At 58.0% G+C, this 27,980-nt stretch overlaps 11 protein-coding genes across 11 annotated transcripts; 4 read left to right on the forward strand and 7 right to left on the reverse strand.

Moving 5' to 3' along the window:
* Positions 1 to 526: 526 nt before the first annotated feature.
* D7B24_002619 (uncharacterized protein) lies at positions 527 to 1,324 on the forward strand (the record flags this gene model as incomplete). Its single annotated transcript, XM_028636821.1, has 1 exon — positions 527 to 1,324. The coding sequence occupies one exon, from the start codon at positions 527 to 529 to the stop codon at positions 1,322 to 1,324; it is 798 nt and encodes a 265-aa protein (XP_028491080.1).
* Positions 1,325 to 1,502: 178 nt separating this feature from the next.
* D7B24_002620 (uncharacterized protein) lies at positions 1,503 to 2,918 on the reverse strand (the record flags this gene model as incomplete). Its single annotated transcript, XM_028636822.1, has 1 exon — positions 1,503 to 2,918. The coding sequence occupies one exon, from the start codon at positions 2,916 to 2,918 to the stop codon at positions 1,503 to 1,505; it is 1,416 nt and encodes a 471-aa protein (XP_028491081.1).
* Positions 2,919 to 3,894: 976 nt separating this feature from the next.
* On the reverse strand, positions 3,895 to 4,291 carry D7B24_002621 (uncharacterized protein; the record flags this gene model as incomplete). The annotated part of the gene is made up of 2 exons (XM_028636823.1): positions 3,895 to 4,219; positions 4,275 to 4,291. The coding sequence occupies 2 exons, from the start codon at positions 4,289 to 4,291 to the stop codon at positions 3,895 to 3,897; spliced, it is 342 nt and encodes a 113-aa protein (XP_028491082.1).
* A 573-nt stretch (positions 4,292 to 4,864) lies between these two features.
* Positions 4,865 to 5,905, reverse strand: D7B24_002622 (uncharacterized protein; the record flags this gene model as incomplete). Its single annotated transcript, XM_028636824.1, has 1 exon — positions 4,865 to 5,905. One exon carries the CDS (start codon positions 5,903 to 5,905, stop codon positions 4,865 to 4,867), a length of 1,041 nt encoding a protein of 346 aa, XP_028491083.1.
* Positions 5,906 to 7,164: 1,259 nt separating this feature from the next.
* On the reverse strand, positions 7,165 to 8,042 carry MED8 (mediator of RNA polymerase II transcription subunit 8; the record flags this gene model as incomplete). Its single annotated transcript, XM_028636825.1, has 2 exons — positions 7,165 to 7,822; positions 7,894 to 8,042. 2 exons carry the CDS (start codon positions 8,040 to 8,042, stop codon positions 7,165 to 7,167), a joined length of 807 nt encoding a protein of 268 aa, XP_028491084.1.
* A 1,080-nt stretch (positions 8,043 to 9,122) lies between these two features.
* D7B24_002624 (uncharacterized protein) lies at positions 9,123 to 10,886 on the reverse strand (the record flags this gene model as incomplete). Its single annotated transcript, XM_028636826.1, has 2 exons — positions 9,123 to 10,175; positions 10,230 to 10,886. The coding sequence occupies 2 exons, from the start codon at positions 10,884 to 10,886 to the stop codon at positions 9,123 to 9,125; spliced, it is 1,710 nt and encodes a 569-aa protein (XP_028491085.1).
* Positions 10,887 to 13,768: 2,882 nt separating this feature from the next.
* On the reverse strand, positions 13,769 to 15,391 carry D7B24_002625 (uncharacterized protein; the record flags this gene model as incomplete). Its single annotated transcript, XM_028636827.1, has 2 exons — positions 13,769 to 14,923; positions 14,978 to 15,391. 2 exons carry the CDS (start codon positions 15,389 to 15,391, stop codon positions 13,769 to 13,771), a joined length of 1,569 nt encoding a protein of 522 aa, XP_028491086.1.
* An 833-nt stretch (positions 15,392 to 16,224) lies between these two features.
* On the forward strand, positions 16,225 to 17,624 carry D7B24_002626 (uncharacterized protein; the record flags this gene model as incomplete). Its single annotated transcript, XM_028636828.1, has 2 exons — positions 16,225 to 16,414; positions 16,471 to 17,624. 2 exons carry the CDS (start codon positions 16,225 to 16,227, stop codon positions 17,622 to 17,624), a joined length of 1,344 nt encoding a protein of 447 aa, XP_028491087.1.
* Positions 17,625 to 18,366: 742 nt separating this feature from the next.
* On the forward strand, positions 18,367 to 19,637 carry UNG1 (uracil DNA glycosylase; the record flags this gene model as incomplete). The annotated part of the gene is made up of 2 exons (XM_028636829.1): positions 18,367 to 18,731; positions 18,824 to 19,637. The coding sequence occupies 2 exons, from the start codon at positions 18,367 to 18,369 to the stop codon at positions 19,635 to 19,637; spliced, it is 1,179 nt and encodes a 392-aa protein (XP_028491088.1).
* Positions 19,638 to 22,978: 3,341 nt separating this feature from the next.
* D7B24_002628 (uncharacterized protein) lies at positions 22,979 to 26,372 on the forward strand (the record flags this gene model as incomplete). Its single annotated transcript, XM_028636830.1, has 5 exons — positions 22,979 to 23,174; positions 23,279 to 23,512; positions 23,586 to 23,814; positions 23,871 to 26,212; positions 26,266 to 26,372. 5 exons carry the CDS (start codon positions 22,979 to 22,981, stop codon positions 26,370 to 26,372), a joined length of 3,108 nt encoding a protein of 1,035 aa, XP_028491089.1.
* An 816-nt stretch (positions 26,373 to 27,188) lies between these two features.
* Positions 27,189 to 27,960, reverse strand: D7B24_002629 (uncharacterized protein; the record flags this gene model as incomplete). The annotated part of the gene is made up of 2 exons (XM_028636831.1): positions 27,189 to 27,608; positions 27,706 to 27,960. The coding sequence occupies 2 exons, from the start codon at positions 27,958 to 27,960 to the stop codon at positions 27,189 to 27,191; spliced, it is 675 nt and encodes a 224-aa protein (XP_028491090.1).
* Between the last annotated feature and the right edge of the window lie 20 nt (positions 27,961 to 27,980).

Consider the following 27,980-nt stretch of genomic DNA (forward strand, 5'->3'; position numbering starts at 1 on the left):
TCGAGAACGGGCCCGTGAGTCACCGCCGAGCGGGGCCGCCAAACGGACCCGCGCCCGGCAGTCGAGAACAGTGGCATCCAGCGTGTGTGAACTGACAAGAGGCAGGGGGGCGGGCCGCCGTGCTTCTTTTGACGAGAAGAACGAGGAAACGAACCCCCCCTCTTGCCATGCCAAGGCTGTCATGGTATTTGACGTAAGCCAGCGAGCGGGGGAGCCGGACTGAACCGGGTCACCGGGTGAACAGGCCCAGTAGTGGGCGCCCGCGCGACTTGGCCGGACTAGGCAGCTCGTCCACCTCATCCCCCGGCATATGACGATCTCTCCTCATTTTATTTTTTTTGCCTCAATTGTCTACTCCCCCCGCTGTGCCAGCATGACAGTCCACAGTTCACACACTCTTTTCAGAAGGAACCCACATCACCGTCAGACACCTCGTTGCACCACCCGTCTCCGCCATTCGTGACCTAGCTGCCGTAGGTGAAGCACCTCAATCAACCGAGACTTTGAACCCAACCCGAAAAAAAAAATGGCCTCCCTAACAGCATCCCTCCTCGCCTCCTCCCCCGACGCCTTCACCGCAGCCACGACGGGCCCCTTCCTCAGCTCCGCCGCCGCCGGCACGACGCCCCGCGAGACCCTCGGCCTCTGGCTCGCCAACGACCGCCTCTACATCCACGCCTACATCCGCGCGACGGGCAAGCTGCTCGCCTTCCTGCCGCTCACCGCCCTGCCGGGCCCCACCCCGGGCACCGTCTCCTCGGCCCCGCCCACGGACCCGGAGACCAAGCTCCTCGACTGGCTCGTCGCCGCCCTCGCCAACGTGCGCCGCGAGGAGGCCTTCTTCCTGGCGACGGCCGAACGCTTCGCCCTCCCCCTCGACCTGCCCGTCGATCCCACCACCGGCACCGTCCCCGCCGCCGCCAAGCTGCCGGGCCTGCGCCGCTGGGAGGCCCTCTTCGACGCCGTCGCCCCCGGCCCCCCCGGCGCCCCGCTGCCCTGGCTCGAGGCCGCCGTCGTCTTCTGGGGCACCGAGGTCTGCTACCTCGACGCCTGGACCAGGGTCCGCGACGCCGCGGCCGCGAGGGGTCCCGTTGGCCCTGACGCCGATGCCGACGGCGGGGCGCTGCGCCGCGAGTTCATCCCCAACTGGACCAACGACGAGTTCCGCCGCTTCGTGCACCAGCTCGGCTCCATCATTGACGAGGCCGTCGCTGAGCAGGTGCGCTACCATGGTGCTGCTGTGCGGGACCAACTCTTGGAGCGCGCCCTGGGCCAGTGGCGGGAGGTTTTGCTGGCTGAGGAGTCGTTCTGGCCTGCCATGTGACGCTTATGCCGAATAAGCCATGTTTCGAGTTGGCCGAGACGATATGAGATGACGAGGGCGTTTAAAAGTGCAGCGTATTGAGTCAAAAGTACTTTCGTGTTAAACAATCTTGTCCGTTCCCATCAATGCCTTGTACCCTTTTGTTCTAGCCCACGTTCGCCTCTAGAGTGGCCCAGCCTCACTTCTCGGAGCACCACCCCTCGATCCGTCGGGCTGCCTCCATGATAGGAAGATCAACAGCCCGCCAGAATACATCTGCCGCCCAGGCCACAATCGGACCCATCACTACCAAGCCTAGTATCCACGCCAGTATCTGCTGTGATGGCGACTCCGTCCCAATCAGCCCTTTGATGCCTGTTGCTGCAACCCCCGGGACGAAATCGTCCCTCTCGGTCGTCCCCGCAGCCGGAGCACCGACGTGTCCCATGACCCCGCGCTGCATCATGTTGAGGATTGGCCCGTGAACAATGTATAGTGCGTAGCTCATGCGGCCCAGATGTTGGACCAACGCCCCCTCCAACAGTCTTTGCAGTACCCTGGCCTGCGAAATGGTCCAGATCAGACCCAAGGCTGACAGACAGAACCAGAATTTCTGCGGGCGTCGCTCGTCAACTTCTACAGGAGCAAAGGGCTCGGGCGTTCTGTCGACAAAGAACATGATACCTGGTGTGCGAGTAGCATTTTCGTTGGGCCACCCAGCAATGAACCACCAAAACATGACGAGCGCGACATGGACTGTCGCCATGACGTAGGAGGAGATACTAGGTCTTTGTCTTGGGACAAAATCGGTTGCTTTCGACAGGTTGGTTTCTCGTGCTGCTTGCCAGAATTGCATCTCGGCGATCAGACATCCGCCGAGAAACTCGAAAGCGGCCCATCTTCCACATGCCAGACAGTAGACCATGATGAACAGCAAGCCAGAAAGTCGGATCATTCGACGCATGGGTGAGAGAACCAGGACCACCATGAACAGCATCATGGAATGGATGAATTCAATGGGGACTGTCCAGAGGTGGATGTCATAGGCCGGCGCCAGGTCAAAATCCCACGACCACGGCCAGGTGATGCCGTGAAGAAGAGCGGCTCCCCAGTCTTCAAACTGTTCGGAGAGGGTCGGGAGTGGGTGATAGAGGTAGCCAGCGTAGCTCAAGACGAGCACCAGAAAAGTCGACACGATACAGGGGCCAAAGAGGCGGATCGGACGTCGAAAGGCTGATGATGCTAGGATCGACTGGCATCTCTCAATGTCGTGGGCGTAAATGGCTTGAATTGGCTTTTGTGATAGGACGATGCCCGAGATGATGAAGAAGATATGGACCATGGGTCGGCCAGAGTAGATGACGCGGATGAACGGGAATTGTAATATAGAGGACGTCTTCTCATTGAGTCCCCAAGATGGGATCAAGTACTCGTGGTTGTCTTCTGTGTAGTGACAAATGGCGACAATCAGGGAGGCCAGACCTCGAAGGCCATCGAGATAGGAGGTTGCATGGAGGCGATGAGAAGGGTGGTCGTTATGGGCCCGCTCGAACAGGAGAAAGCTGGGCAGGAAAACCAGGAGGCGGCCTATGAGCCGTCTTGCTTTGAGCAGCATTGGAGTGTGCAGCTGTTGGGTTCGTTGATGAAGTAGCCGGCGATGGTTGTCTTCGGGCTGCTTTTCACGCGCTCATCAGCGCTGGTGTGTTGAAGGGGAATAGCGAACCGGGAGCACAACCCTCAAACAAGGCTCGAAGTTAGAGGTCGACTAAAGATCATGATACTGAGTCCATCCATCGAGGAGGTACCTGAGTATATTTGCCGAACCGGGGCAGTGACGACTGGATCTGGATCTGCCACCAGTCGCACCTGACGGTGCTGTGCCCCCACCCTGTACTCCTTCTATGCAGTGACTTCATTTCATCTTATGCAAGGAGCCTACGGCTGCCGTGGTACTGTCCAGCCCGGCAATCTTCGTGCAACAAACGCAGCCGGCGGCGGTTAACAGCATCAGCACGTACATGACATGGTCCTATCATTTGGTATCCGGTAAAAAGAATGCCTAGCCTGGTGATGAGGTTCTGTCCACTCTTTCACTGATCCGATAATAGATGGCGGAAGTCTCATGACGTTCAGAGGTGATGGATGCTCAACAGAGAGCGCTGTGGCCACTATCGGCAACATGGGCACCCCTCAGCGGATGTTTCCTCTATGAGTTTCAACGGATCGAAGAATCAGCGGATCGAAGACAATAGGGAACCATAGCCATGTGTATTCACACTCAACATAGGAATCGAGGGCCTAGGGTGATATGATCAATGTGCTAGCTGATCAATCGCCTGGGCTCAATGACGCACCAAAACGTCCAGTAACTCCCAAAACACGAGGTATACCATCCCATCCGCCGAAACTCTGATCGCCTAGCAAGACGTGTTCCTCCTGTGAGAAAGCATGGTCTGGCGCTGCCGTGGTCCCAGCTTGAGCTGTTGCACAAGACGATACGACTTGTACTTTTTGGCCGTAACCATGACCACCTCCCTATCAGCATCACACGCCACCATGTCAAGCTCTGAAAATCGGGGGGCATTGAGCTCCTAGTACTCAGCGACCGCCGCGCTATCACGAATATCGACGTCCTTGAGGTTTCTGGTCTTGTGACGTGGACTCCTCGCGAGCCTACTGTGGTGATGTCGAAAGTCGCGGACAGCAGTGTGAATATCAATGGTGAAGAAGAGCATCAGCCGAAACGTGCACGAAAACAGGAACCCGACGGCCAAAGCAAAGGCGCGAACGATAGGCCAGTAGGTGCGCTGTATAAGACGCAGGGAAGCCTCCAGCACTAAGGGAATCAAGATGTTCGTCAACGAGAGGTAGGCCCAAACCGAGACGATCCAGCTGAGGAGGAGAACGATGATCGCCCTTTTTTCTGTTTAGCACGACAAAGCTGATAGTCTTTTAGTATGGCTGGACTTACAAGATAGACATGGTCATGTTTATGTTGACTGAAATGACTCAAGGATTTGACAAAAGGGTTTTGAGTATTCGTTTGCACAAAGCAGGAACGATAGATGTGAAGGTTGCGAGGAGAACGGAACAGATCTTGGCAGCAGTGCGAAGCAAAGTCTGATAGCAGCATGACAGATCGTAAACAGCAGCAGGGTGTGTTGACGAAATGTGATTGACAGAACTGATGCTGGCGTCTAGGGTTTTATAAAGTGTTGACCATAGAAGCCTTTTGTCAGTGAAGCTAAATAGACGCGATATTCACCCTTCATGCCGGGTGGACATGGAACGCGTCTCGGCATCGGTGAATTCCAGCTTGTTATCACGACGTGAATGCCATAATATAAATATCCTGGTCTAGGAAACACCTTTCGTCCGGGGGAAACTCACACCTCGTAGTAATTGTTCATCCATAGCATAGTTCAAGCAAGAGCACATTGAGAGGCATATCTGCTGCCCCTGAAAAGTCCTCTTAGTGGCAACGTTCGGCATGTTACTCAAAATACTATTACAATCCAGACATTGCATCGTCGATGTGACGCGGCAGCGCCCACGTCCCCTTCAATCAGACACCTTCGGCACAAGGACCTCTCTCACGGCCTCCTTCGCAACAGCCGGTTCCCTTGGCGCCGAAAGCCTCCTGACACATGCAACACTGACCGGTCCAAGCCCCGTCTTCTCCCTCTCGGCATTGAGCATCCGCCCCAGCGAAGCACACCACGCACGCTTCCGGTCGTTATCCCAATTCAACGTTGAGAGCTCAACCTCCAAGGCCCGCAGGCCCCGCAGCCGCCGTAGCCCCTCTTCGATCCACGCCGGCCTCGGCTCCGGGTCGCGAAAGACGTCGGCAATCTGCAGCTCCGCGCTCTCGTCGTCCGGCCGCGTCGACACGATGGCAGGCTCGACGGGCCCGCCGCCGACTAGGATCTTGAGCCGCAGGCCGCGCAGGCCGTCGGCCCAACCGTCGCACAGGGCCGTCCACTCCCTGAGGCCGGCGCCGGAGAAGTCGCGGCCCAGCACCTCGAGGCGGACCTGCCGCATGGCGCCGCGCTGCCAGGGCTGGAGGGGCCGGGCAAAGGCGCGGGCGGCCCAGAGGCCGGAGGAGAACCAGTTGACGAAGACAAACTCGTTCTCCTGGAACGGCACGAGGTGCGTCTCGGCGTAGATCTGCCGGCTGCAGCGCAGCAGGGCCGTCGGCATGCTGCAGACGAGGCGGTGCGGGGAGAGCAGCTTCCTCCCATCAAGGTCGGTCCTGGTTGGGACATCGTTTGCCTGGTCGATTTCGGATCTGAGGAGCTCCTGGGGGTAAGTCGTGTAGCTGGGCGTCGGATACCAAGGTGCCAGTTGTGCGTAGCGTAGTGGGTGCATGAGGCAGGTCCATTGGAAGATCTGAAGTCTGATTTCGAGGGGCAGATCCATCAGGCGGAACGCGGGAGGCTCACGCCTTAGGCAGGCTTTCGGAGCCGGAGGCGTATCGATCAATGACCTTGGCTCAATGTTGAAGCACAAAGAAGACAGGTCCACCCGGCCCGCGGCATTGTGTCCCAGCGGGATCGTCTTCGTTGTGACTACAGGCACCTCAACTGTGGTTGTAAAACTCATGCTGGTCGAGGTATTTGCACCAATTCTTTGCCTGACCAAGAGGCGATCAGAGCTGAAAGAGGGTCTCCCAAGGCGATCAAGTGTTGAATGTGTTCTCTGACGACGACAGAGTGACGGCAATACTGTCAGAAACAGGGCAGATCAAGACGCAACAAGACAGTAGAGTTCCTGAAGAAGATAGAAAGTGAACAAACTCCGAAGAATGGCAAGGGCAAGGACAAAGCCTGATATTGGACATACAAGAAGATCCCATGATCTCACAGCGCCTTACCTCTCTCCAACATCGTGCTGACGAGCTGCGGCTGACAGCATCTGATCGGCGTCTCACGCCGACGGACAAATGAATCCAATTGGATACCTGAATATCACCCCAATCTGCTTCAAAGGACTTTGGGGAGTTTTGTCCAAAAAGAGTAGTCGGCCCAAGCTAAGGGGCCCAGCGTAAGCTGACAGCTTGGCTGAAGAGGGGCGACGAATATGCATCTTCGGTTGGCTGGCTGGGTGCGAGCTGCCCTTTTGGCGTTTTACCAGCCTGTGCCATTGGCCCAGCTGGTCGGGTTTTGACTTTAGGGCTAGAAGATGCTGTGCAAGACAGAGGGTATTGGAACTTCCGTTGCACGACGGTTGAGATACCTTGAGGTGGCACGCGTCCTGTTGAATGAATGTATTAAGCAGGATTCTTATCGACAGGACTTTGGCGAAGACTTGGTATGAAGATGGACCAGTTCCCAGATAATCGATCAATGATGCATCTTCTGACATGCTCGATACTTGGCTTTGTTGTAGTTGAATCTGGACGGCCGGGTGACCAGCCAAGCCGCCGCCGCCGGAAGGGAGTGGGGAAGCTGATAAGCTGAGGTGAGCCAAACTGTAAAGCACTGGCCTTGAAGCCCCAGACCTTTCCTTGAGACAAACCTGCGTGTTGAAGTAGGCAGATGGAAAGGACGGTCTTGCATTCCTGGACTGGGATCCTGTCCAGATGCAGGGGCTTTTACTTTAGTGCTTTGACGAAATCGCAATGATCTGTAGACTCGGTGCTTGTGCATTGTCGTGATGACTGCCCGGAGTGCGATCAAAGTCTGCCGGCCAAGAATAATGGCGATTCTTTGGAAACACTGTTGAACTTAGATCATGCACCAGGGCACCCGTCCAAAACGCTAGCTTACGCTCGACCGGCCGGAACGCTACTCGATTGACGCAGTAGCTGGGTATCATATCTCCCCCCAAGCATCGCAGCTCACAGAGCACAAGCCTCGCGCCTAGCTTATCCTCGGCGGCCCCCCGGCCACGGCCAACCTCGCTCTCTTGGCAGCATCCTTTTCAAACTCGACGTTGCGCGGGAGGTCAAAGTCTCCCCTGGCCGAGAACCAGAAGAACACCTCAGGTTCTGGCCCGGCCACCTTGCCCGGCTGCGGCGCCCCCGACTGCGCCCCGTCGCCCATAACGACGTCCTCGTCCTCGTTTTCGTCATCGTCCCCGTCCTCGTCGTCGCTCTCATCGGGCTCCTCCAACGGCCTCTTGAGACCGCTGCGCACGTTCTCGATGCCGTCCTCGCGCTCCTCGCGCGTGTAGACGTCGCCCGCCTCCTCAATAACGTACCGCGCCACGCGTTCCTGTGTCCAGGCTCGCAGCTCTTTCCACACCTCCTCGAGCCGCGTAATGCCGTCCTTGCCGTCCGCCGCCACAGCGGCGCGCACATCCCGCGCGGTTTCAAGGCCGCGCTCGACGCGCTCCTCCACGTCCGGCTCGCGCTTTTTGCGGAGGAGGGTCAGTAGGATATTCTCCTGTGTGCGGCCGGGAAAATTGACGGCCGGGTGGACCGAGGTGTGGGCGAAGGGGACAGCATTCTCGTTCACAATGTCGAGAAGGGACTGGAGGTTTCGGAGCAGGATCTGGTATTGGGCCTGTAGCGAGGATCTAGAGCCTGTCAGCATCGGTGCGGGCGGCGCCGGGGAAGAAAGCGTGCTGCTGAGAAGAGAGATCCGTACTGCGGGGGGAGGGGGTTGCTCTTGGCGACGTCGGCCTTGAAGCTTTGTATGCTGTTAGTGAGTTGGTAGAGGCGCTGACGGGTCTGTTCAAGGGCTTTCGTCTCGTCGTCGGAGAGGCCGAGGGCATTGGTCTGCTGACGGTAGGCCATGGTGGGGGGTTATGTCACGGCGAGCTGCCGGCGGCAGAGCGAGGTGATGCGGTGGTAGACAGAACCGCTCGATGGATCGGTGGGCAAGTTTCAATCTGGTGGCGTGCTCGGGAATTGATGACTGCTGGACGAAGCAGTCGGGAGAGTATTCTCGGGCGAAATGGTGGCTGTGGTCTCGTGTTCGTGCTAGAGGAAGCTTTATGGTGGAGATGCTTTCCAAATGCTTGCTTGAGGTTCTGAGGTTGCTGGCAGGCGCATCCGAGCTCCAGTGTCCAGCGTTGCTTCCATCAGCGCACGGCTACCTCTGGTACATGCCTAAGGTACGACCCGAGTGAGGTGGGTCTGGGACCGGCAACAGCCCCGCAGCTGCCGCTACCACAGTGCCCTGAAGGGACGACCAAGTCGTGAACCCCCACTGCCCCCCCGAAGCGGCAGGGGAAGGGGTGGGCGGCCATCAAGTATCACTGGTGAGATCAAACGCCCTGCCCGGCTATGAAGCTGCAACAGGTAACGCTATGATGTACGGATTCCCCATGATCCCCTCAAAAAGTGCGGCTCTGCCCCCGTCGCCAACGTCGTCCCAAAGCCCTGGGGGCCAGTGGCTGGGCTTCTCGTTTTGACGTTCTTGTACTGAGTGTATTCAATACATGACTGAAGCTTGTAAACCCCGCCTCTTCATGCCGCCGAAATAGGAACCCCTGCCAACACGTCATATGTGGCCAGCGTCGCAACATCACGACTTGCCACATTCCAAGAGTCACATTCGAGTGACTTAGTGTCATGGCAATTATTTGCTAGAAGTGTCGTTCAATTTTCTTGATCCGCTAAACTCCGAAACTATGAGAACATGCAGCACCTCCCGATCCCTAAGAGATCATAAAAAATCTCCAAAATGAGCAACAGACCAGGCCGAATTCATTTTCAGCGGCCTAAGCAAGGAGCATTTTGACCACCAAGTATCAATACCCTCCTCGCTAATTTCAAATGCAGCAATGGACGTATCCAAAGTCGTGTAATCGTGAAGCGGAAAAGTCCAGGTAACAAGACAACAGAAAGCAACAAAGAACGGAGAGCATCCGATTACTGTCCATGCGAACCGGCCTGGTCGATAACGACCCTGCCAGACGCGGTAGTCACCTGCGCAATCTCCTTGCCGTACGTGTCCACGGGTGGATAGCGTGCGCGGCGCTCGAGCTCGTCCAGGGGAATCTGGGACCGGATGTACTTGAGCCTGCCGTCATCGTTGGGGTTGTGATCCCAGCTGGTGAAGGTGCCCTTGAGAAGCGCAGACCACACGAGGCGGCGCTTGCGTTGCGAGAGCACGACCTGCTTGGTGATGGCATCAAAGTCCCAGCGCGCCGCCGCCTCGGCGTCAAAGGCCTCGAGAACCTCAAGGGCTTCCTTCTCATGCTCGCTCTGGGCGCCCTTCTTTGCGAGCTTGGCAAGATCGCGGAGCTCGAGAGGGTCGTGCTTGAGGTTGAAGAGCTGCACGCCATCTGTTGGGCAGGTGACGTACTTCCAGTCGCCGCGGCGGATCATCATTAGCGGGCTAATGGTACCCTCACCCGTGTATTCGGCGAAAACGGTATCGTGGCCCTCCTTGCCCTCGAGGTGAGGGAAGAGCGAGATTCCGTCCATGGGAAGGTCCTTGTACGGCTTGACACCAACAAAGTCGCACATGGTGGGCAGGATGTCCAGGGTCGACACGTTCTGAGAAACGCGGTGGGGCTGGAACTGGTGGGGGTGGTGGATGAACAGCGGCACGCGCACAGACGACTCAAAGTAGCTCATCTTGTACCAAAGGTTGCGCTCGCCCAGCATGTCACCGTGGTCACCGCTGAAGACAACAATGGTGTTGTCGTCGAGGCGGCACTGCTTGAGTACCTTCAGGAGGCGGCCGACGCAGTCGTCGACATAGCTGACTGCGCCAAAGTATGCACGCTTTGCGCGCTTGATCTGGTCATCGGTGAAGTCCTTGTCCCAAAGATCGCAGACCTTCAGGAGGCGCTTGCTGTGAGCATCCTGCTCCTCGTTGGGAATGCGGACTTTGGGCAGTGCAATGTCGACGCCCTCGTACATGTCCCAGTACTTTTCCTCAATAGTGTACGGGTCATGAGGGTGGGTCAGAGAGACCTGCATTGTGTGAGTGAAATGAGCCATGTGATCCAGCGCGTAAAAATAACTTACAGTGAGCGAGAAGGGGCGGGCATCAGGACCCTGACGAGTGTGCTCGTAGAGGAATTGAGTCGATTTGTACATGACCTCTTCGTCATAGTCCAGCTGGTTGCTGCGAATGCACGTGCCTGCCTGGAGAATCGAGCTCGCGTTGTGGTACCATTCCAGGCGCGTGTCGGGCTCGTCCCAGTTGACAGCCCAGCCAAAATCACCAGGGTAGATGTCACTGGTCAGACGAGTCTCGTAGCCGTGAAGCTGGTCTCCGATAAAATGCATCTTGCCGGCGAGAGCCGTGTGATAGCCCTGGAGACGGAGGTAGTGGGCATATGTGGGAATGTCACTGGAGATCTGGCTGGCATTGTCGTAGGCGCCGATGCCCATGGGCAGGAGACCAGTGATCATGCTCATGCGCGAAGGAGCGCAGAGAGGTGACGGGCAGTACGCAGAGTCAAACTGGACAGACTTGGCAGCGAGGCCATCAAGGTTGGGCGTCTTGATCTGAGACTCAGGGTTGTACATCTTCAGTTGGGGGGCGGCCAACTGATCAGCCATGATGTAGAGAATGTTGGGCCTCTTCGCCGAGCTGCCAGGGCCACCACCGACGGGCCTCTCTGGTCTCGTGGCCGAAGCCATGGGCGAGGATGGAAGGGAGTTGAGATCGGGAGCCATCTTGATTGGAAAGAGCACCCGACTTCAACGAGGGGGGAGAGTATCGTTGAAGGACAGGGGCGAAGTGAGGACAGCTGAGCCGGTACGCTCAGGTGGGTGAGACGTGTGCTGGTGTAGATGTGATGTTTGTGTGCTCGCGTGCGTGTGAGTGCGATAGGGTTGAAATTAAATGGCAAGGCAAGACTTTTTGAGGGTGTCAAAGTATTGCCGTGGTTGGATGCGGTCTAAGGCAAGGCAGGGGTGAGGGAGATGTGTGTGGCTGATCCGGGGTCCGCGTTAAGATTTCAGAGGGAGATTAGGAGTACGAGGGACACACGACTGGGTAGTCTCCGTCGTAGTCTGGAGGATCAGGCGTTGGGGTATAGATGTGAGAGAGGGAAAGAGTATAACGGTCAACGGAGCGGGAAGGCAGGGAGCAGACTACTCTTTTAAAACCAGCACATCAGAGGGGAACAGAAAGTGGACGGATGGGAAGGGGAGGGGGCCAGGCAGGGTGACTGGCGGCATCAAGCATAATGGGAGGGGAGCATGTGGGCGAGGCAGAGGAGAATGGAGGATATGCAACGACAACGGGGGAGTTGAAGGGTGCAAGCGGGCATCGTCGGACGTTCCCGAGCTACCTAGATGACCATCCCTCCATCTCCCAGACATCTGCGTTGACAAATGCAGAGAGAGGGGAGGAGGAGGGCGGCCAAGTCCTTTGATTGCTGGCAGAATGGCGGAGGCTCGGGCTGGGCACTTGCAACTGTCGAGGTGTCCATGGCGCAACTGTATGCACGGTTGACCTTGCTGTCTCTCCGGGTCTTGGGACCCTCCATCCATCCCTAGATACCGTTTAGCAACAAGAACGCAGCAGTAGTCACATGGGGTTGGTCGGTCCGAGGGGCGTGGCACACTGAGATGGCGTTCTCGCTGGATCCAATGGCGACATTGGGCTGGTTATGCTACTATCCACGAGAAGAAGCACCCAGCGGCTGTCTGGACGTAAAGTTGCCCGGACGTGCGTTGCCCCTGCAAGGGTCCTCCGACGAGTCGGAAAAGCCAAGTCACTGAACAGGACACTGGGAGCCCCCCTGTAGCGTCGCATTGGCGATCCACTGATACCAGTCGCCTTCCACCCTGGGCAGTCGAGTCCCGAGGTTTGATGGCTTCCCCTCGCCACACGAACTGCCTTCGAAATGCCTTCTTCGTCTATGCGCCTACCGAGCTGGGACGATCGCAGGGGCGGTGTGCATCCACGAGAGCCCACGTCTCTGGCCACGACTCGACAAAACAGGCCCAACCCCAGGCGCCGGATATGCACCAAACCAGCGGCACACTGTTCTGCGAGACCTCGCCTGTTTGCACCTGCCTTAGCGGCCTCTCTAATCCTCGACGCTTGCATAAGGGTCTCGTGTCTTTCCGCCACTTGCATATGCGGGCACACCCTGCCTTCCTTTGTATTTCGAGGAGGAAACAACCACAGCTGGGCCGGAAGGGGGCTCTTTCTTCGTTGAGTGACGGGAGGCCGAGGTCAGGTATGAAGGGGCGCGATGACCCACCACCCGCCACGATCCATCTTCACGGCCTCAACATGATATGATGTAGACTGGAAGTCTTATTCATCTACACATCGGTGCACAAAACAACCAACTGCCAGTCGATGAGGCCCCATGACATTTCATCTTGTAAAGGCAGACACTGATGAGGCATTCCAAATTAGGCATTCCAACATGTCAGAATCGAAGTATTCCCATCCCAACAATCAACCCCCTCCCAGGATCATCGCAGATCGAGGCGCCCGTCGACGATGAAAAACCCCCGACAGAGGCATACGATCGTCTGACCGCCCGGGCAACTCATCCCGTCCCAAGATGTCGTGATCACCCCTGAGCTCCCGGCTCCGATTAGCCTCAAACCAACGAAACGCCTCCCCGCACATCGACCTCGACCGGTTGTGGGGATGGCGCCGGTCACGCAATCGACCGCCTCGCGCTTATTCCACTCCGCCCAAACCTCCCCCGTATACAGCAGGCCCCTCCCGCCTGCCGTGCTGCTGTGTCTGACACTGCCTTATCCACACCGACGCCGACAAGGTGAGGAATGTGGTCGTCACACTCTGACTAGACTCGCGATCACATCATCGGCGTCTTGAATGGCTTCATCCCGATCCTCCCGGAGTCTCACCCTGTTGTGGCCAGATCATATATAGCCTGAGCTGGCTTCGGCCTGCGACGACCTCGGAGACCGAAACTTTCCACACAAGATACGCAGTCTGAACCCAATGCGCCCGCGAGCATCAGAAGCAAGCGGGCAAGCGAATACGCAGGCATGGATCAACGATGGCCACCATGATCATGCTCGGTGGGAGGAGCATGCCATCTTGCCTCCTACACACCCCATCCATCGCCAACGTCCGGTCTCGGCTGGGCGAAGCTTGGGCCGGCACACCTTATACTGTTATGCGAGTTCAATTCACCGCCAGCATCTATGCAGAGTGCAACACGCGGCGATGCCTAGTTGTATATCCTCGACTTGCTGCATGTCTATCCACGTGTCATGTCACCAAGGCGCAGCCCACCTTTGAGTCATTGCGTGGTCACCAGCACACTTTCTGTTGATGCACTAGCCTGCAATGCGGCCGCAGACTGGTCGATAAGAGAACACACTACGGCAAGACGCCCAGGTCTCAACACGTTGTACGCCAGCCGTCGCAGTTGTATATTTGATGTCGCCTGCTGCCCAACCCGGAGTCTATGTTACGTACATCTAAATGCAAGTTGTGGAACCCCGCAACAACCCCATGACATCCCCGGATTTCCGATCGTGGGCCGCAAGCAGGGTGGGCGCACACACACACGTGTGTGATAAAAGATGGAGAACCACTTTCGTTGCCAGCTCTCTCACGCGCCAGCGCGGTAGCCCCTCACGCGGCTGAAGAAGAAGGCTTTGTCGTTCTTCAGCCCAAATTCGGCCCAGTCATCTGTGAGCTTGTTGTGGCTGTAGAAACCCTTCCACACCACCTTGGTGTTGCGTGCACCCTTGCCCGCGCTGCGAACCGACAGGTCCATGCGATACGTGTATTTATCGATCACACCCTCCGTCTCAATGACCAGGCCGGTCTCTGCGTCCTTTGCTGAAACCGGTGGCTCGGCCTCGGCCTCGTCGTCTGCCGATGTCAGCCGCCATCGACCTCGCAGTCCATCCACCATGACGATGGAGGGAAGATGCGCTACCGCGCCGCCCTGATGCAAGGCCAGCGCCTCCTTCGTCAGGTGGTGCACGACGTCGCCGGGTTCTGATGTCGTGAGAAGGCTGATGACGGTGCCGTCGCGGAAGAAGCGCAGATAGCGGTAGTACGTGATAATGTGTACGGGACTGCCCCACGTAACGGCGTTTGCCGACGCCTGACCCGCGCGGATGTAGTTGACCGTGCTGATATAGCACCCGTTGAAGCGCACACGCGGGCGGTGCCGGAACATGTGCTGCCACGAAGAGGCGTAGGCCGGGAAGAGAGCCATCGTAGCCGCAAGCTTATCGGCCTCGCGGCGGCGTGCGAGCGCCGCTGCCGTGGTGACGGTGCCGTCGTCGCTAATCTCGTCATCCTCGTCCAGGGGCTCCCACTGGATGCCGGTCTGCCAGTCGTAGTGCATGCCTGCGAAGCCCGTCTCGCGGCCAAGGCAGACGCGGCGCCAGATCTGGTTCTCACTGGCGACCATGTAGGCGAAGCGCTTGCAGACCCGTGAGAGACGTGCAAAGTCACCGACGTCGTCGATGGCCACGTCGGTGAGGATGTGGCTGAGAATTTCCTGCGGCACATCCGCAATGGGGCAAGGTGGTGCCTGGTCGCCTTCGACCGGTGGCCCTGCGGGCTCGATCGATAGGCCGGAGAAGCTCGCGACGAGATCCTTGAAAGTCTGCGGTTGGCTTTCAGTCTTGGCGTTGTGTGCAGGGGCGGCAGCGCCGACGTCTGTTGGCTTGATCGATGGGGTGGCTGCCTTGACAGCGGATGCTGGAAAGTGCTTCTTTCTATATTGCAAGTCGACACGGTCATCCATCTAGGTGCCAGGTCAGTTTTACTGGTCCTTGTCGATCGGTCAGGCCGCACCTACACGGAATGCCTTCCGGTAAAGCTTGAGGCTTTCGCCGAGGTTGCCAACGGCTTCCTTTTTCGCAGCCTCTTCGAAATGGTCAAGGGCCGATATGGGTCCCGGCTTCTCCAAGGCATCGAATTTCACCATCTCATCTGGCAAAAGTGAAGGCCCGTCAGGGCCATCAAAAATAGGCGGCCTGACGTAGTCGTGCTCTTCATCTTGCTGTGACTTGTGGCGTACATGCGAGGGTGAAGCTGACGAAGAGGGGTCTGACCGATGAGATGGTTTGGGGACGGATGCGGTAGCCTTGGCCTTGCGTAGATCTTGTGGCTGACTTGATGACTCTGGTTTCTTCGACTGCAGTTCGGACTTCCACTGACGTCGAAAGAATTCGAGCTCAGAGTCAAGCTCAGGCTTGGCATCGCCTTCCATCGTAGTGGAAGAGAGACGGCGGATTAGTAATGTACTTCTATGAGAGTGCCATCAGGGTTATTTTTCTGATCCGATGAGGTGAAATGACTCAAGTTTAATGGAACAAGGCTCTATAAAATTCTTGATGTGTGAAACGAGGAATGCGAGAGATAATCTCAAGTCGAAAAGCGGTAGAGTTGTCGGACCTGGTGTCTGAGTTGTGGTGACGAATAGAGGGGACGGATGAGGTGCGTCTGTGCCGTTGCATCACCGATCGAGTCAACGGCGTGACTGACAGTTGGCTTCGGTGAACTACAAGGGCCAAGGGTTCTCAGATGGACTCATTTGCGTTCCCGGGCCGGGAATTGGAAGGCGTGGGCTCTTATCGTCCCGACGACAGTGCTTATCATTGATCCACCAACGTTTCCACCCAATGGGAACGAACCGGACGTCGTGACATCACTCCAGCGTCTCAGCTCGGCCCAAGAGATCGGCCTGGACCTTTCAATCCGCCGATGTGGCCCGCTCCATCTCATATCGCCGGCTCAAAAATTTAGGGGGGGGGGGAAACCCCTAGAGCGACGTCGCAGCAAGTTGAGTCAATGACGCGCCACCCTACTCTCCTCAACACAACACCTAGATCAATCCAGCGACATCATCGCCATTCAACGGCAGCTTACCTCATCGGTGAATATCCTACAACTTCATCTGATACTCCTTTTCTGCGGCTCGCCTTTTGCGCCTTCAGCAGAACTCCCCACAGCATCCACTCGACCGACGACTACACCACGCCCTTGCCCCGATTGCGCGCATCCATTTTGCCATCGCCACCCGAACATGCGAGGCTCTTGGCCATGAGTCCAACTCTGCAGGCCCCAGATGGCCAACAGTTTACCGAGAGGATGGGCCACGATGGCTCAGTGGCCATGGCCGAGGTGATCTCCGACAAGGGCGACAAGGGCGCAGCGAGAGGCGACGATGATATCACGGCAACCCAGAAGATGCTGTCGGCAATGTCCGGCAGTCTCCTGACATCTCTGCTCGGTATGTGAACATTCTCTCACCATTTGCCATGTCGTGCATCATCTGACGGAATGCAGTCACCCCTCTCGACGTTGTCCGAGTCCGATGGCAGTCGCAGCCAGTGTCGGCGCGCGCACCGATCGATTTCTCCAAACTCGCCCTGACGACTACCCACCTAAACCCCATACCATCCGCCAACCTCGGTGTTGCCGCGTGCTGCCGAGAAGTCTTCTTCATGAACAACAACGCCGAGTTCTGCCTCGCCATGCCGCAAAAGCCCGCTGCCGGCGGCGCCGTGCTCACAGCCGCCGAATGCGCTGCCGAGGAGGCGGAACGGAAAACTTTTAGTTCGACCCTCGACGGCATGCGCAAGATTGCGCGCCACGAGGGAATCACCAGCCTCTGGAGAGGCCTCTCGCCGACGCTGGTCATGGCTGTCCCAGCTAACATCATCTACTTTACCGGCTACGACTGGCTGCGCTTCAACCCCAAGAGCCCTCTCGCGCAGCGTCTCGGAGACGACTCGGCGCCTCTCGTTGCCGGTTCTGCCGCCCGAGCACTGGCCGGTACGGCCGTCGGACCGATCGAGCTCTTTCGCACGCGACTGCAGGCATCCGCTGGCTCGTCGACAACGAGCCACCTCACCAACACGTTCAAGTCGGTGCAGGAGATGGTGCAGGTCAGCGGCTACCGTTCGCTGTGGAGAGGCCTCAGTCTGACCCTCTGGCGCGACATGCCCTTCTCTGGACTGTACTGGTGGGGTTACGAGACGATTCGTGGCCGTCTCACAGACATGCGCGAGACGAAGCGAGGGCGGTCTCTCGAGGCCAGGGGCAGCCGAACACGCACGCGGCGTCGCTCGCAGAGCCGTGAGAACCACACGGACACATTTGTTGACAGTTTTATCGCCGGTGCCGTCTCAGGCGCTGCGGCCTCGATCGTGACGATGCCCTTTGATGTGGGCAAGACGCGCACGCAGGTCTATCGCGACGGCAGTTCGGCCGCCAAGAATGCTGCCTCCAAGGCGGCCGTCCCGGAGGAGGGCAGCATGACGCGGCTCCTTTGGCATATTTTCAAGACGGAGGGCGTGCCGGGCCTGTTTAGGGGCTGGATACCGCGGACGCTGAAGATTGCACCAGCGTGTGCCATCATGATCAGCAGCTACGAGATTGGCAAAAAGGTCTTTAGGGGTGCGAATGCAGCATCGCGAGACGAGCTCGAAGGAAAGTAGCCAAATGGAGAAAAGGAAAACACGTTCTGAGCGAGGAGGGGGAAAGCGGACGGGCGAGCGTGGGCGCTTTGATGCATTGTATGGCGTTGGGGAGGGATTCTCTCACTTGTGATTAGGGGGAGGGCTCGGGCGTGACGCCTGACCTGGTATACCTGCTAGACAAAATAATACTTGTACGAACAACACATGGCTACTTGTTTTTTGAAGACCATCTTATTTATGCATCATGAATATGTTGGTTGAATGGTAGTGGTGGATCCAGAAGGCGTTGGGATCAACCGAGGGCGAAGTGGCAGGCTGCACTGCACCACTTTACCGCCAGACGCGTCGACGCGATCCATGACGTTCACTAAGGGGCCTTAGCGTCGTGCAGACGCGCCTCGACTTCAGACACGGAACCTCGATCGAATCGAATGACAAGGTTCGAGCTGACAGATGAATTCAGCCTCCCATTTCCATACTGTTTGGCAATCCGCCCACTGCACCTCTGCTGCCTGGCTTGCTCTCACTCGTCACGAACACCAACTTTGTCTACCAACTGCCGGAATTCGAATCAATTGGTTCCACGTGCATGCTCGCCGTCTTCAAAATTGAACATCTACTACGCCCCTGTACGGGCTCCTCTTTTCTCCTCCACCTCCGTCCCCACGTTCGCCCACAACGTCGGGTTCGAATTCCTCGTTTGCTTCCCAGACGATCATCCAACCCTCACAACATCTTGTCCCAAGTTCGTTTCCTCACGATGACGAGCACACTCAAGCGCAAGGCCGGCGACACGCCTGCCGCTTCAGACGCCAAGAAGCCGAAGCAGAACGGCAGCATCACCTCCTTTTTCGGCGCCCCTAAACCCGTCCCCGGCGCCGCCAAAGCCGCAGCCGCTCCCGAGGTGCCGGCGGCAAAGTTCGACAAGGCGAAATGGGTCGCCGGCCTGACGCCCGAGCAGAAAGACCTGCTGAAGCTCGAGATTGAGACGCTGCACGAGAGCTGGCTGGGTTTGCTCAAGGACGAGGTGACGAGCAAGGAGTTTCTCGACCTCAAGCGCTTCCTCAACCGCGAGACGGAGATGGGACGCAAGTGGTTCCCGCCCAAGGAAGACGTCTACTCATGGTTCGTCCCGCTCACCTTCCTCCACCTTTCCTGTCTATCCATCCACAGGTCGAGACACGGTCAAGCTAACGAAGTGGGAACAAAAAATACAGGTCCCGCCACTGCCCGTTCAGCCAGGTCAAGGTCGTCATCCTCGGCCAGGACCCCTACCACAACATCAACCAGGCCCACGGCCTCGCCTTCTCCGTCCGCGCCCCGACGCCGGCGCCCCCGTCCCTCAAGAACATGTACATTGCCCTGAAGCGCGACTACCCGACCTTCACGCCGCCGCCCAACAAGGCGGGCCTGCTGACGCCGTGGGCGGACCGCGGCGTGCTGCTGCTCAACACGTGCCTGACGGTGCGCGCGCACGAGGCCAACAGCCACTCGAACCGCGGCTGGGAGCGCTTCACGCAGCGCGTCATCGACCTCGTCGCCGCTAAGCGCACGCGCGGCGTCGTCTTTCTGGCCTGGGGCACGCCCGCCGGCAAGAGGGTGCTCAAGGTCGACCAGAAGAGGCACCTCGTGCTGAAGAGCGTGCACCCGAGCCCGCTGAGCGCGTCGCGCGGCTTCTTCGACTGCGGGCACTTCAAAAAGTCGAACGAGTGGCTCGTCCAGAGGTACGGCGACGACGCCGAGATTGACTGGGATCTCGGCGGCGGCGGCAGCACGCTGAGCGCTGCCGCCAAGACGGCGGTCGCCGCGAAGCCCGCCGAGACGCCCGTTGTGGAGGAGACGAAGACGAAGGCGACGGAGGAGGACGATGGCGAGGAGGCGGACGAGGCTGAGGAGGAGGCCATGGTGCAGGCTCTGGCTGAGGCCGAGGCCAAGGCGCAGACTCAGCTGAAGAACGAGGCCAAGGCCGGAGAGGCGGCAGAGGCTGACGGCACAAACGGAGAGGCCGCCGGAGTTGAGCCCAAGGACTAGAGCACAGTGGAGTCAACTGCCTAGGCCGTTACGTCTACCTGGCCCTTTGCAGGCGCATACATGTCATATTATGAGCGGGTCGGCGTTTTTTTTGTAACCCTGAAATCTATTACATATCACGGATCGTGACTGATTTGCACAAATACAAGGGTGTTCTCGAATTACGTATCACAGACAATATGAAGAGTGCCTGTGGTTTACCGTCACCATGATGGATGCATGGTCAGGGCTGACGAAGATAGCCCCGCCTCGACAATGGCAGATCAAACCTGACCTCGACCGAAACGGAGACGTGCTGGCGTATCGCGCAATGCGCAGAGTCCTGGCGGTCTCGCCAATCTCGACACCGTCGTACGAGTTGGACTCATAGGCCACCGATCGCGTCAAGGTCTAAACTCAACACCCTCCCATGTCGAACGATACCTGGCCTAGGAGTAGCACGGTGCACATGAACGTGGGTCAGCCCGTACATATACAAAGGAGGAAACAATTGGAGACCAATGTGACGTGGGTAACCGGGATAGCCAGGTGCATCATGGAGAGGTCCAGGTAGAGGAAGGGAGATCACGAACATTAGTGTTCTGGGGAGCAGAAAGCATGTCTGTCTGCATACGCTGTTTCGATTTCATCCTGCATCCGGCCGCGCGATCGGAATGATTGGCAGAAGAAATACTGGGACCACAAGCGCATTATTTCAGGCCACTGGGGCATCCAAGGTCATACAGAGGGGCCAGCCTTTGTGCTGAGGTTACCACGGCTGTAAAAGTGCATTCATGATCAGCGACCGAGACGGCTTGCGAGGCGCAGGACCTTTGTCTCCTTGAAAAGTCAGATCCCCAACTCTGATCACAGAGAGAGGATTCAAAGCGGTGAAGCGAATCTGGATCCCCCTCCCCCCCCCTACCCTTCTCAGTCTCCTCCACAAGAGGTAGAGGACAGAGGCGTCAGGGTGGGATCACTGACGATGCACGCCGTCAATCGCGGTCATGGAACGTCGTTTCCAGGCAGCGATGGCACTGCCACCTGCCAGCTCATGACTGGTGCGCAGCCAATGACCCGACAGAAAAGGCTTCTTCCATTGAGGATGATGAGCTGTTAGTCCAGGGATCTCAGCTTGGGTGCCCAGGATGTGTTGGCAGGCGGCGGCCAGCTCATGCAGGGTATGCTGGCAGGATTGGCACCCGGATTCGGGTCGACGGGCGGCCGAGAGAATCAGTTGGGCGCAAAAGCTACGTCGGAGTCCCGATCCCGACAGGGGCAGAGAGACTCGAACAAAGCATCGCAACACTCATGACAACAGAGGGCGTCTTCTGTTTTTCTTGTGGCAAATATGGCGCTGGGCAGGCTCGCGGCTGAACTGCTGTGTAGGTACGGCTTTTGGCCGGCAGCCGATGCGAATGTGCCGGGGGCCAGTCGCTGAAGATGCGCAGTGATGGTGGGGGGTGCAGGACCACGCGCATGAGGTTGCGTCGTGTGCATGGAAAATGCTCGCGACGCTAAACCGCAAGAGGCATCAAATGATGGACTGTCACTACCTACCTCTCCAAGGTAAGGGACCTAGAGGTTGGTAGGTGTAAAGCGAGAGACTGGCCCTCGCAGCTGACGCCTCGCCGCCGGCGATGATGGGGGGGCCGTTGCGGACCCTCAGAAGCCTAACAGTCAATGGCGGGCCGGCTAGGGCATAGCAGAGGCTTGTCCCGCCTGTTGTCTGAAACATGACTTGGGGCAGGGTTGGGGAGTGAGCCATGGCAATCTGGCGAATGCCTCTGAAAAGTCGAAAGTGCATCAAGGGACGAGGTTTTGGTACAAGATTTGTGTGCAGCCCCATGACGATTCTTTTCAAAAAGCCCTCTTCGGACAGACAGGCCTTCACTGCTCTCGTCCGCAGCGCCCAGAGGCCTTGTCACGGCCTCCCCTTTGAGGAACAACCCCCACCTGCAAACGCCCACAGCAGTGGAAGCCGCTGCACCACCCACGACCTCCTGTAACAGTATGGGCCACTGCCGCGCCGTAAGTGTCTAGTCGATTTCCCAAACGGACCTAAGGCAGCCCGAACCACTGGCTTCAAGACCCTCTCATCTTAAAAAGGCACCTCCAACTCGAGGGAGCACGGGTCGATGAGTGAATATGGACCACCTCGCTTTCTTTTGAATCAGGGACTTGGGGGACTCCGAAATCATGTCGATCCCATCAGTGGCCTGTGTGATGAATGTACTTCTCCCAAAAGAACATCCCATCCAGGTACTTGCACGCCGAGAACTCTGTATGGGATGAGCGCCAGGTGACGGGCGGGCCCTGTGTACATGAGATCACTAGCGCCGAAGTATGCCCCGGCGCTGGCCCAATCGTCCAGGACATCTTTGGCACCTCGACCCCCTGTACCGATACCCTTTTATAACGCCCGTGCCGCTAATCCCGAACAGGGTCTCACCACGTCCCCAGCGACGTCCTGGGCGAGGTATCGCTCAGCCTTGCTGCCGCACGAAAGATACCTTGGGCGGCAGGCCCTTCTCCCCCCCCCCCGCCTCCCCCTGCTCATAATTACTGGGAAAAGCAAGGGTCAGTGCTCTGTACTTTTTTTCGAATTAAAGAGTCCGTTCTCATCATTCGTCGCTTGCCCCTGAGTGACGCTGCCGTGCTCTCGTCGAACCAGAGCCAGCCAGGGCAAGAAGAGGAAGACGAACGAGAGTGGTAGAGCCAAAACCTCCCATCGCACTTTACTTTCCCTCCCCTTCACCCAGAGCTGGTCAGGTCACATCCGTCCCACATCCTCTGCGCTCGTTCACTTCGTTCCTTTTCCTCCTCTTCCCCGGTCCTTGACTTGACCCTCCTTCGTTCCTACGGTACAGTGCCTTGCCTTGCCTTGCCTTCCCTGGCCTTACCTCGCCTTACCTTACCTTACCTTACCTTCACACAGCACTCGCTCAGATTCCGTTTTCCTTGATACCCTTGAGTGCCTTCTTTGCGTTTTCCTCCCATTCGCTGCTACTCTAGTCCACATCATCGTCTCTCCACCGAAGAAGTGCTACGCAGCGCGGGGGATTTGTGTCGACCATCTTGTCCGCCTGTCGACCCAGCGTACCTACCTGGTTCCAACAACCACCACGCCGACCAACGCGCCTTCGCGCCTTCCTTCATATCGACAGCCTTCGATTACCCTCCCGTGTGGAGCCCACACCCCTCATCCTGTCGCGTTCCTGCAGAGCAGACAGCAGCAGACGTCCTCTGATCTCCATCATCCACCCAAAAACACCCCTCCTCTCGCACCTCGGCTTCGAGCTCCACGGGCCTGCAATCAAGCCTAGACTTGCATCACGACTGCGAGTGTTGCTGTTGCGGCCATGCCAAGTCTCTTCTCCCGCCTCAAGGGCAAAGATGGTGGCAAGCTCAAGTCTAAGAAGGGCGCCAACCACGACGCCCTCGCCGACCTCCAGCCCCCGAAACCGAAATGGGATGACGCCTACACCAGGAGTACCATTGAGCCAGAGGAAATCCAGGATCTCATGAGGCGTGCCACGGAGGAGCTCAAGGCTCGAGGTATGACGGCCATTCCTGCTCGCACTGCTTCCTGGTTGCTGCGCGCCCTCTCTGCCCCTGTTCCTGTACAACGGTACCACAGAGCTAACTCCCATGCTCTGCAGCCCTCGATCTTCCGTTCCTACTTCTACCTTTTCGCCCGACGTCGGACCCGAGCGCCGTGCGCACCTTTGTCCGACACTTTTTCGATGGCAACCAACGCGGCGAGGCATTGGCGCAAGAGCTGCGCATGACCGAGCCCATGGTCATTGCCGGCGTCATGAAATGGTGCTGGAGCAGACTCCAAGGCGGTGTGGTCGGCTGGGACGCCTATGAACTCTTCAAGGTTGGCGAGCAAGGTATGTCTCACCATCCGTGTCTCAGACAGACCACCGGGAAATGGAACTGCCTTCCCCTAACGCGACCCCGCAGACTCCAACATGGCGCGCGACTCATTCAAGACGTTCATTCCTCTCAGCGTTGACAACGGCGCGCGATCATGCATCATTTTTGACTTTTTTGATCTCATCTCCGCGATTGCCGCCCATGGCAAGATGAACGGCCTGGGCGGCCGCAAGCTCTCACGTATGGCTGCATGGTGGGCCTTCGAGCAGAAGGACACGGGCAGCGGCTTTGAGGGCGGTTACAAGTCCTGGTCGAGGTCAGTTGCGACAGTGCGCAGCCCGTGTTGGATTGATACTAATCAGGCGAATGCAGTGCTGCTGACGCCACGAGTCACCTTTTCTTCGCCTATCTCAGATCCGTCGCGCCACAGCAGTCCAAGGGAGGCATCTCGATGCTGCCCATGTCTCTGCAGAAGCTGTTGCAGGAGACCGAGTATCCACCGCAACGACCCTCACTGATGCAGACGTCTACGAACAAGGTTGTCATGATTGTTGATACGGTGTCACCCACCCCTTTCGCCCTACTGCGCCGCGCCAACCACTTCCACTTCCGTGATGAGGATCGCGCGCTTCAAGAGTTCTCCGACTTTGAGGACCCCATCCGAGCCCTGACTGAGGAGTGCCGACGAGTTCTTAAGTCCATCTCATCTGCCAACCAGAGCCAGGTCTCCAGCTCAAAACATTCTACAGGCCTTCGAGACGCCTCCTGGTCACGCTTCGAGGACATCGGTTTCGCCAGTACGCTTGAGGATGATGAGGAAGACGAGGACTCGGCACTTGCCCGGCGACCTCGACAGGGTCTGAGGACAACCCCTGCGTCCGGCGCCGTAGACATGGGAAGGCCCACGACACCATCATGGGCCGACTTCTTGTCCTCTGGATTCGTGGACGACGGCCAGAACACTCGCACGAACCACCTGCTGCCACCCGACAAGGTCCTTCCCCCTATCGAGACCAACGTCAGGCAGAGGAGCTCTCAGTCACACCACCCGAGGCTGGAGACCGAACGTCAGCTGGAGCCAGGAGAGCTGGCGAGCATCACGCGCTTTGATCTGGATGAGGCTTTCTGGTGGGTCTGGATGAGCAGTCTGGCCCCTGAAGAGACCCCCGAGAGGAAATCAGCCTTTGGCCGCTGCGCCGTCATTGAGACTGTGATAAAATCCGGACGATGGCTGGTGATGGAAGAGATGGTCGTCGGAGCAGCCCCTGAGCCTCAGGAAGGCGCCTACCTCGCCGAGAAGAAGAGCTTCTTCAGCTGGACCAGACGCAACAAGGGCGTCAAGCGCGCCAAGTCTACTGCTGGCAAGCACGTACTGGACGGAAATGGAGACACCGTGGGGGTGAGCAAGGCCAGTCTTGGTCCTGATCAGCAGGCCCGCATCGCCGCCGCCGCCGCACAATTGCAAGCTCGGCAGAACCAGGAGCAACAGCAGCGTCTTCTCGAACGTAGGGGCCGCAATGGTCCCGAGCAACTCAAGGACAAGACAAACAGCATCATGACGCTGCAGCCGGTCATCATGAAGGAGGCTTCGCCAGCAATGAAGTGGGCGAACAAGTACGACAAGGACACTATTCGCGAGGCGTATCTGAACAACAACGGCGCTGGCCGAGGGAACATCACATCGTCGGCGACATTCAACGGTTTCAGCAGCCCCCTGAGTCACAACGGCTTTGCTAGCGACCACGACCAAGAGCAGCGTCCCCAGGTACCTGAAAAGTCCCCCTCCTTGTTGCCACAGCCGTCCCCGCTCCCCCAGCCATCACCTGCTATGCGCTCTAGCCACCGGAGATCAGATGACGAAGAGCCCCAGCTCTCGGAGAAGGAGCTTGAAGCACCCCAAGACCTTCATCCCACCGACCGTGGCGAGGCGGGGCGCAGCTCCCCAATGCCGCCCCCCAAGGAATCGGTAGAAGACTGGCCCCGGGAGGCCATGGTCTCCCCTGAACCTGAAGACAGCAAGAAGCACAAGAAGTTGCAGAAGGACAAATCTGCCAGCAGCGGTCTCCGAAAGTTCTTCGGTCGTAAGGGCCGTAGCTCCAAGTTGCCCGAGAATGCGTCAACGGATCTCAACGAGCTCCTCCGACAGCAAGAGCAGCCCGTGCCTGACACTGGCAGAGCCACGCCTCAGCCTGTTCAGCCGCCTCAACCGGCGCAACCCGCTCAGCCCGAGCCCGCCATGCCGGCGCCGACTCCTGTCGAGGATTTCGTCACACCGCTCGAGAACCCGCAGCAAACACCGATCCAGAGCCCCAGGGGCCCACATGAGGACACCTTGTCTCGTGTTGACACTGCCGATGCCAACGAGGCTCGTCAGGAGTTCTCCCGTTTCGACCAAGGTCCTCTCGATGATCAACCCGCCTTCGTTCCCGATGATGAGTCCGAGGACGCAGTGCCGCCCCCTATTGCCCGCCACGGCCGGGAATCCACGTCACCTCCCGCCGAGCCCGAGACGCCCACTGCCAAGGAGGCACCGGTCCGGAGGATTCCCGTGCAGAGGGCTCCCGAGGAGCCGCAGGTCCCCCCGGCGATTGACCGATGGGCTCAGATCCGCAAGAACGCTGCGGAACGTGCCGCTCAACGACAGAGCGAAGAGAAGAGCCGTGGTGGCTACAGCAAGACGACTGACGGCGATGACGACACGAGCGGTGAAGAGAGTAAGCTGATTGACCCCAGGAGTAAGCAAGATCGATCGCTAACACTCGTCCAGCTATCGAGTCTCGAGTCGCACGTATCAAGGCGCGCGTTGCTGAGCTGACGGGCAACATGGAGGGCACCACGAGCCCTACGCCTAATCCCACCTACGCATCACGCTGAAGCGGGCTTCCGATTGCTCAGGGAGAAGGGATCATCTCGACTTAACTTTGACTTAACTTTGACAACCCCCGATTAATCCTTTCCCTTTGATTGTACGCGTGTCCTAGCACTGGGCAGACGAGTTTTTGTTCGATACCGTCCCTTATATTGGGTCCCCGCAAATTTGTTTTTGAGCTTGGTATCTGTCGTTGTCTTTTTCAGTCCTTCTCGTTATTTCCGCAAGATGATACCACTAGACGGAATAGTAGTTCGAGCATTGCTGCTCTAATCCATGAATACCTCAATCCCTCTTACCTTGTTCTGAGATCTCCAACAACCCTCTGTGGATGCAGTGGTCATCAGGTGATGTTGGAGGTTTTTCGGTGTATTTGTCCAGATCTGATCGGCCGGGTGAGCTTTTGATGGACTCTTTTTATTTGATTGTTCGGTGAGTCCCCTACCATGAAATAACTTCCAAACCTAAGACCCTGTGTTCAGCTTTTCAGTTCAGCGATACGGAGGTACTGGACCAATCTCAATGCAGGCAGCATGCATCATGGTACCAATATTCACATAGAAAACCATCACGAGGCAAATGCTTCAGGAAGTATATCGCGAGACAGATTGCTAGCTCAAACCACGGTCATTATCAATTAAAGCAGCCAGCACAGCCGAACCGCAATAGTTCTATCAGCAAGACAAGACACCCGGCCCATGCAGTGGCATCTATCGCCGCGGCAGGATAATCTAACATCATGAAACCTCGTTCAACTTTCGCCCCCTCCCACCCTGCCGATGCGAAGCCCCCAAGGCTGGTGCTTCATCTTCTTCATCTTTCTACTCCACACACACAAATACGAATGGCGGGCCCGCGGAAACGACTTGACGCGAGCAACCGCCCGCGGCGGCACCGGCACCGGCGGCAGGCTGGGCGTTCGCCTGCAGCTGGGCGCGCACAACGCCGGGCACGGAGACGACGGTATGGGAATCGGTGAAGAAGGCTTCCGGGTTGGCCTCGATCTGGGCGAGGGTGAAGCCCGTGCCCGTGTCGACGCCCTCGTTCTCGATGCCCGTCGTAAAAGGGCCCTGGATGCAGCCTGAGGAGCGCTTGACAACCTCGGGGCCCGAGTCGGCGGGTTCCGGGTTCGGGAAGGCGATGCGCGGGGGGCCGCTCGCGCCCTCGGCTGCCTCGTGAATGTGCGTTGCTGTCACGGCGGGGGAGTCGTAGGGGCCCGTCACGCCTGTGAGGGTGATGTTCTGTGTTGAGGGGAAGAACACGGGTTAGCTTGGCTGCGGGTGGGAGAGACTATTGGAGCAGGGGCGCCAGAGAAAAGGGTGAGGTGAGCAAACATACGTAGCAGATGATGTCCAGCTCGCTGTTGATGCCGTAGTTATAGTAACCCATGGAGCCCGCCTCGCCTGGGGCGACCTCGTTGTCGGCGTTGATGACCCGGTCCGGTGTCGCGATGAGGTTGTACGTCGAGGTGAAGGTGAAGGGGCCGTTGGCCGCGACGTGCGGTGCCACGGCTTCGACGACCGGGTGGCTGACTGGCACGGGCTTCGCCGCCGCGAGTCCGATGAAAACAGAGATGACGCTTGAGGACCTCATTTTGAATCTATGTCTTGACT

The sequence above is a fragment of the Verticillium nonalfalfae genome (assembly GCF_003724135.2).
Source record: "Verticillium nonalfalfae strain VnAa140/NRRL 66861 chromosome Unknown scaffold_166, whole genome shotgun sequence".
In the NCBI taxonomy this organism is placed as follows: Eukaryota; Fungi; Ascomycota; class Sordariomycetes; order Glomerellales; family Plectosphaerellaceae; genus Verticillium; species Verticillium nonalfalfae.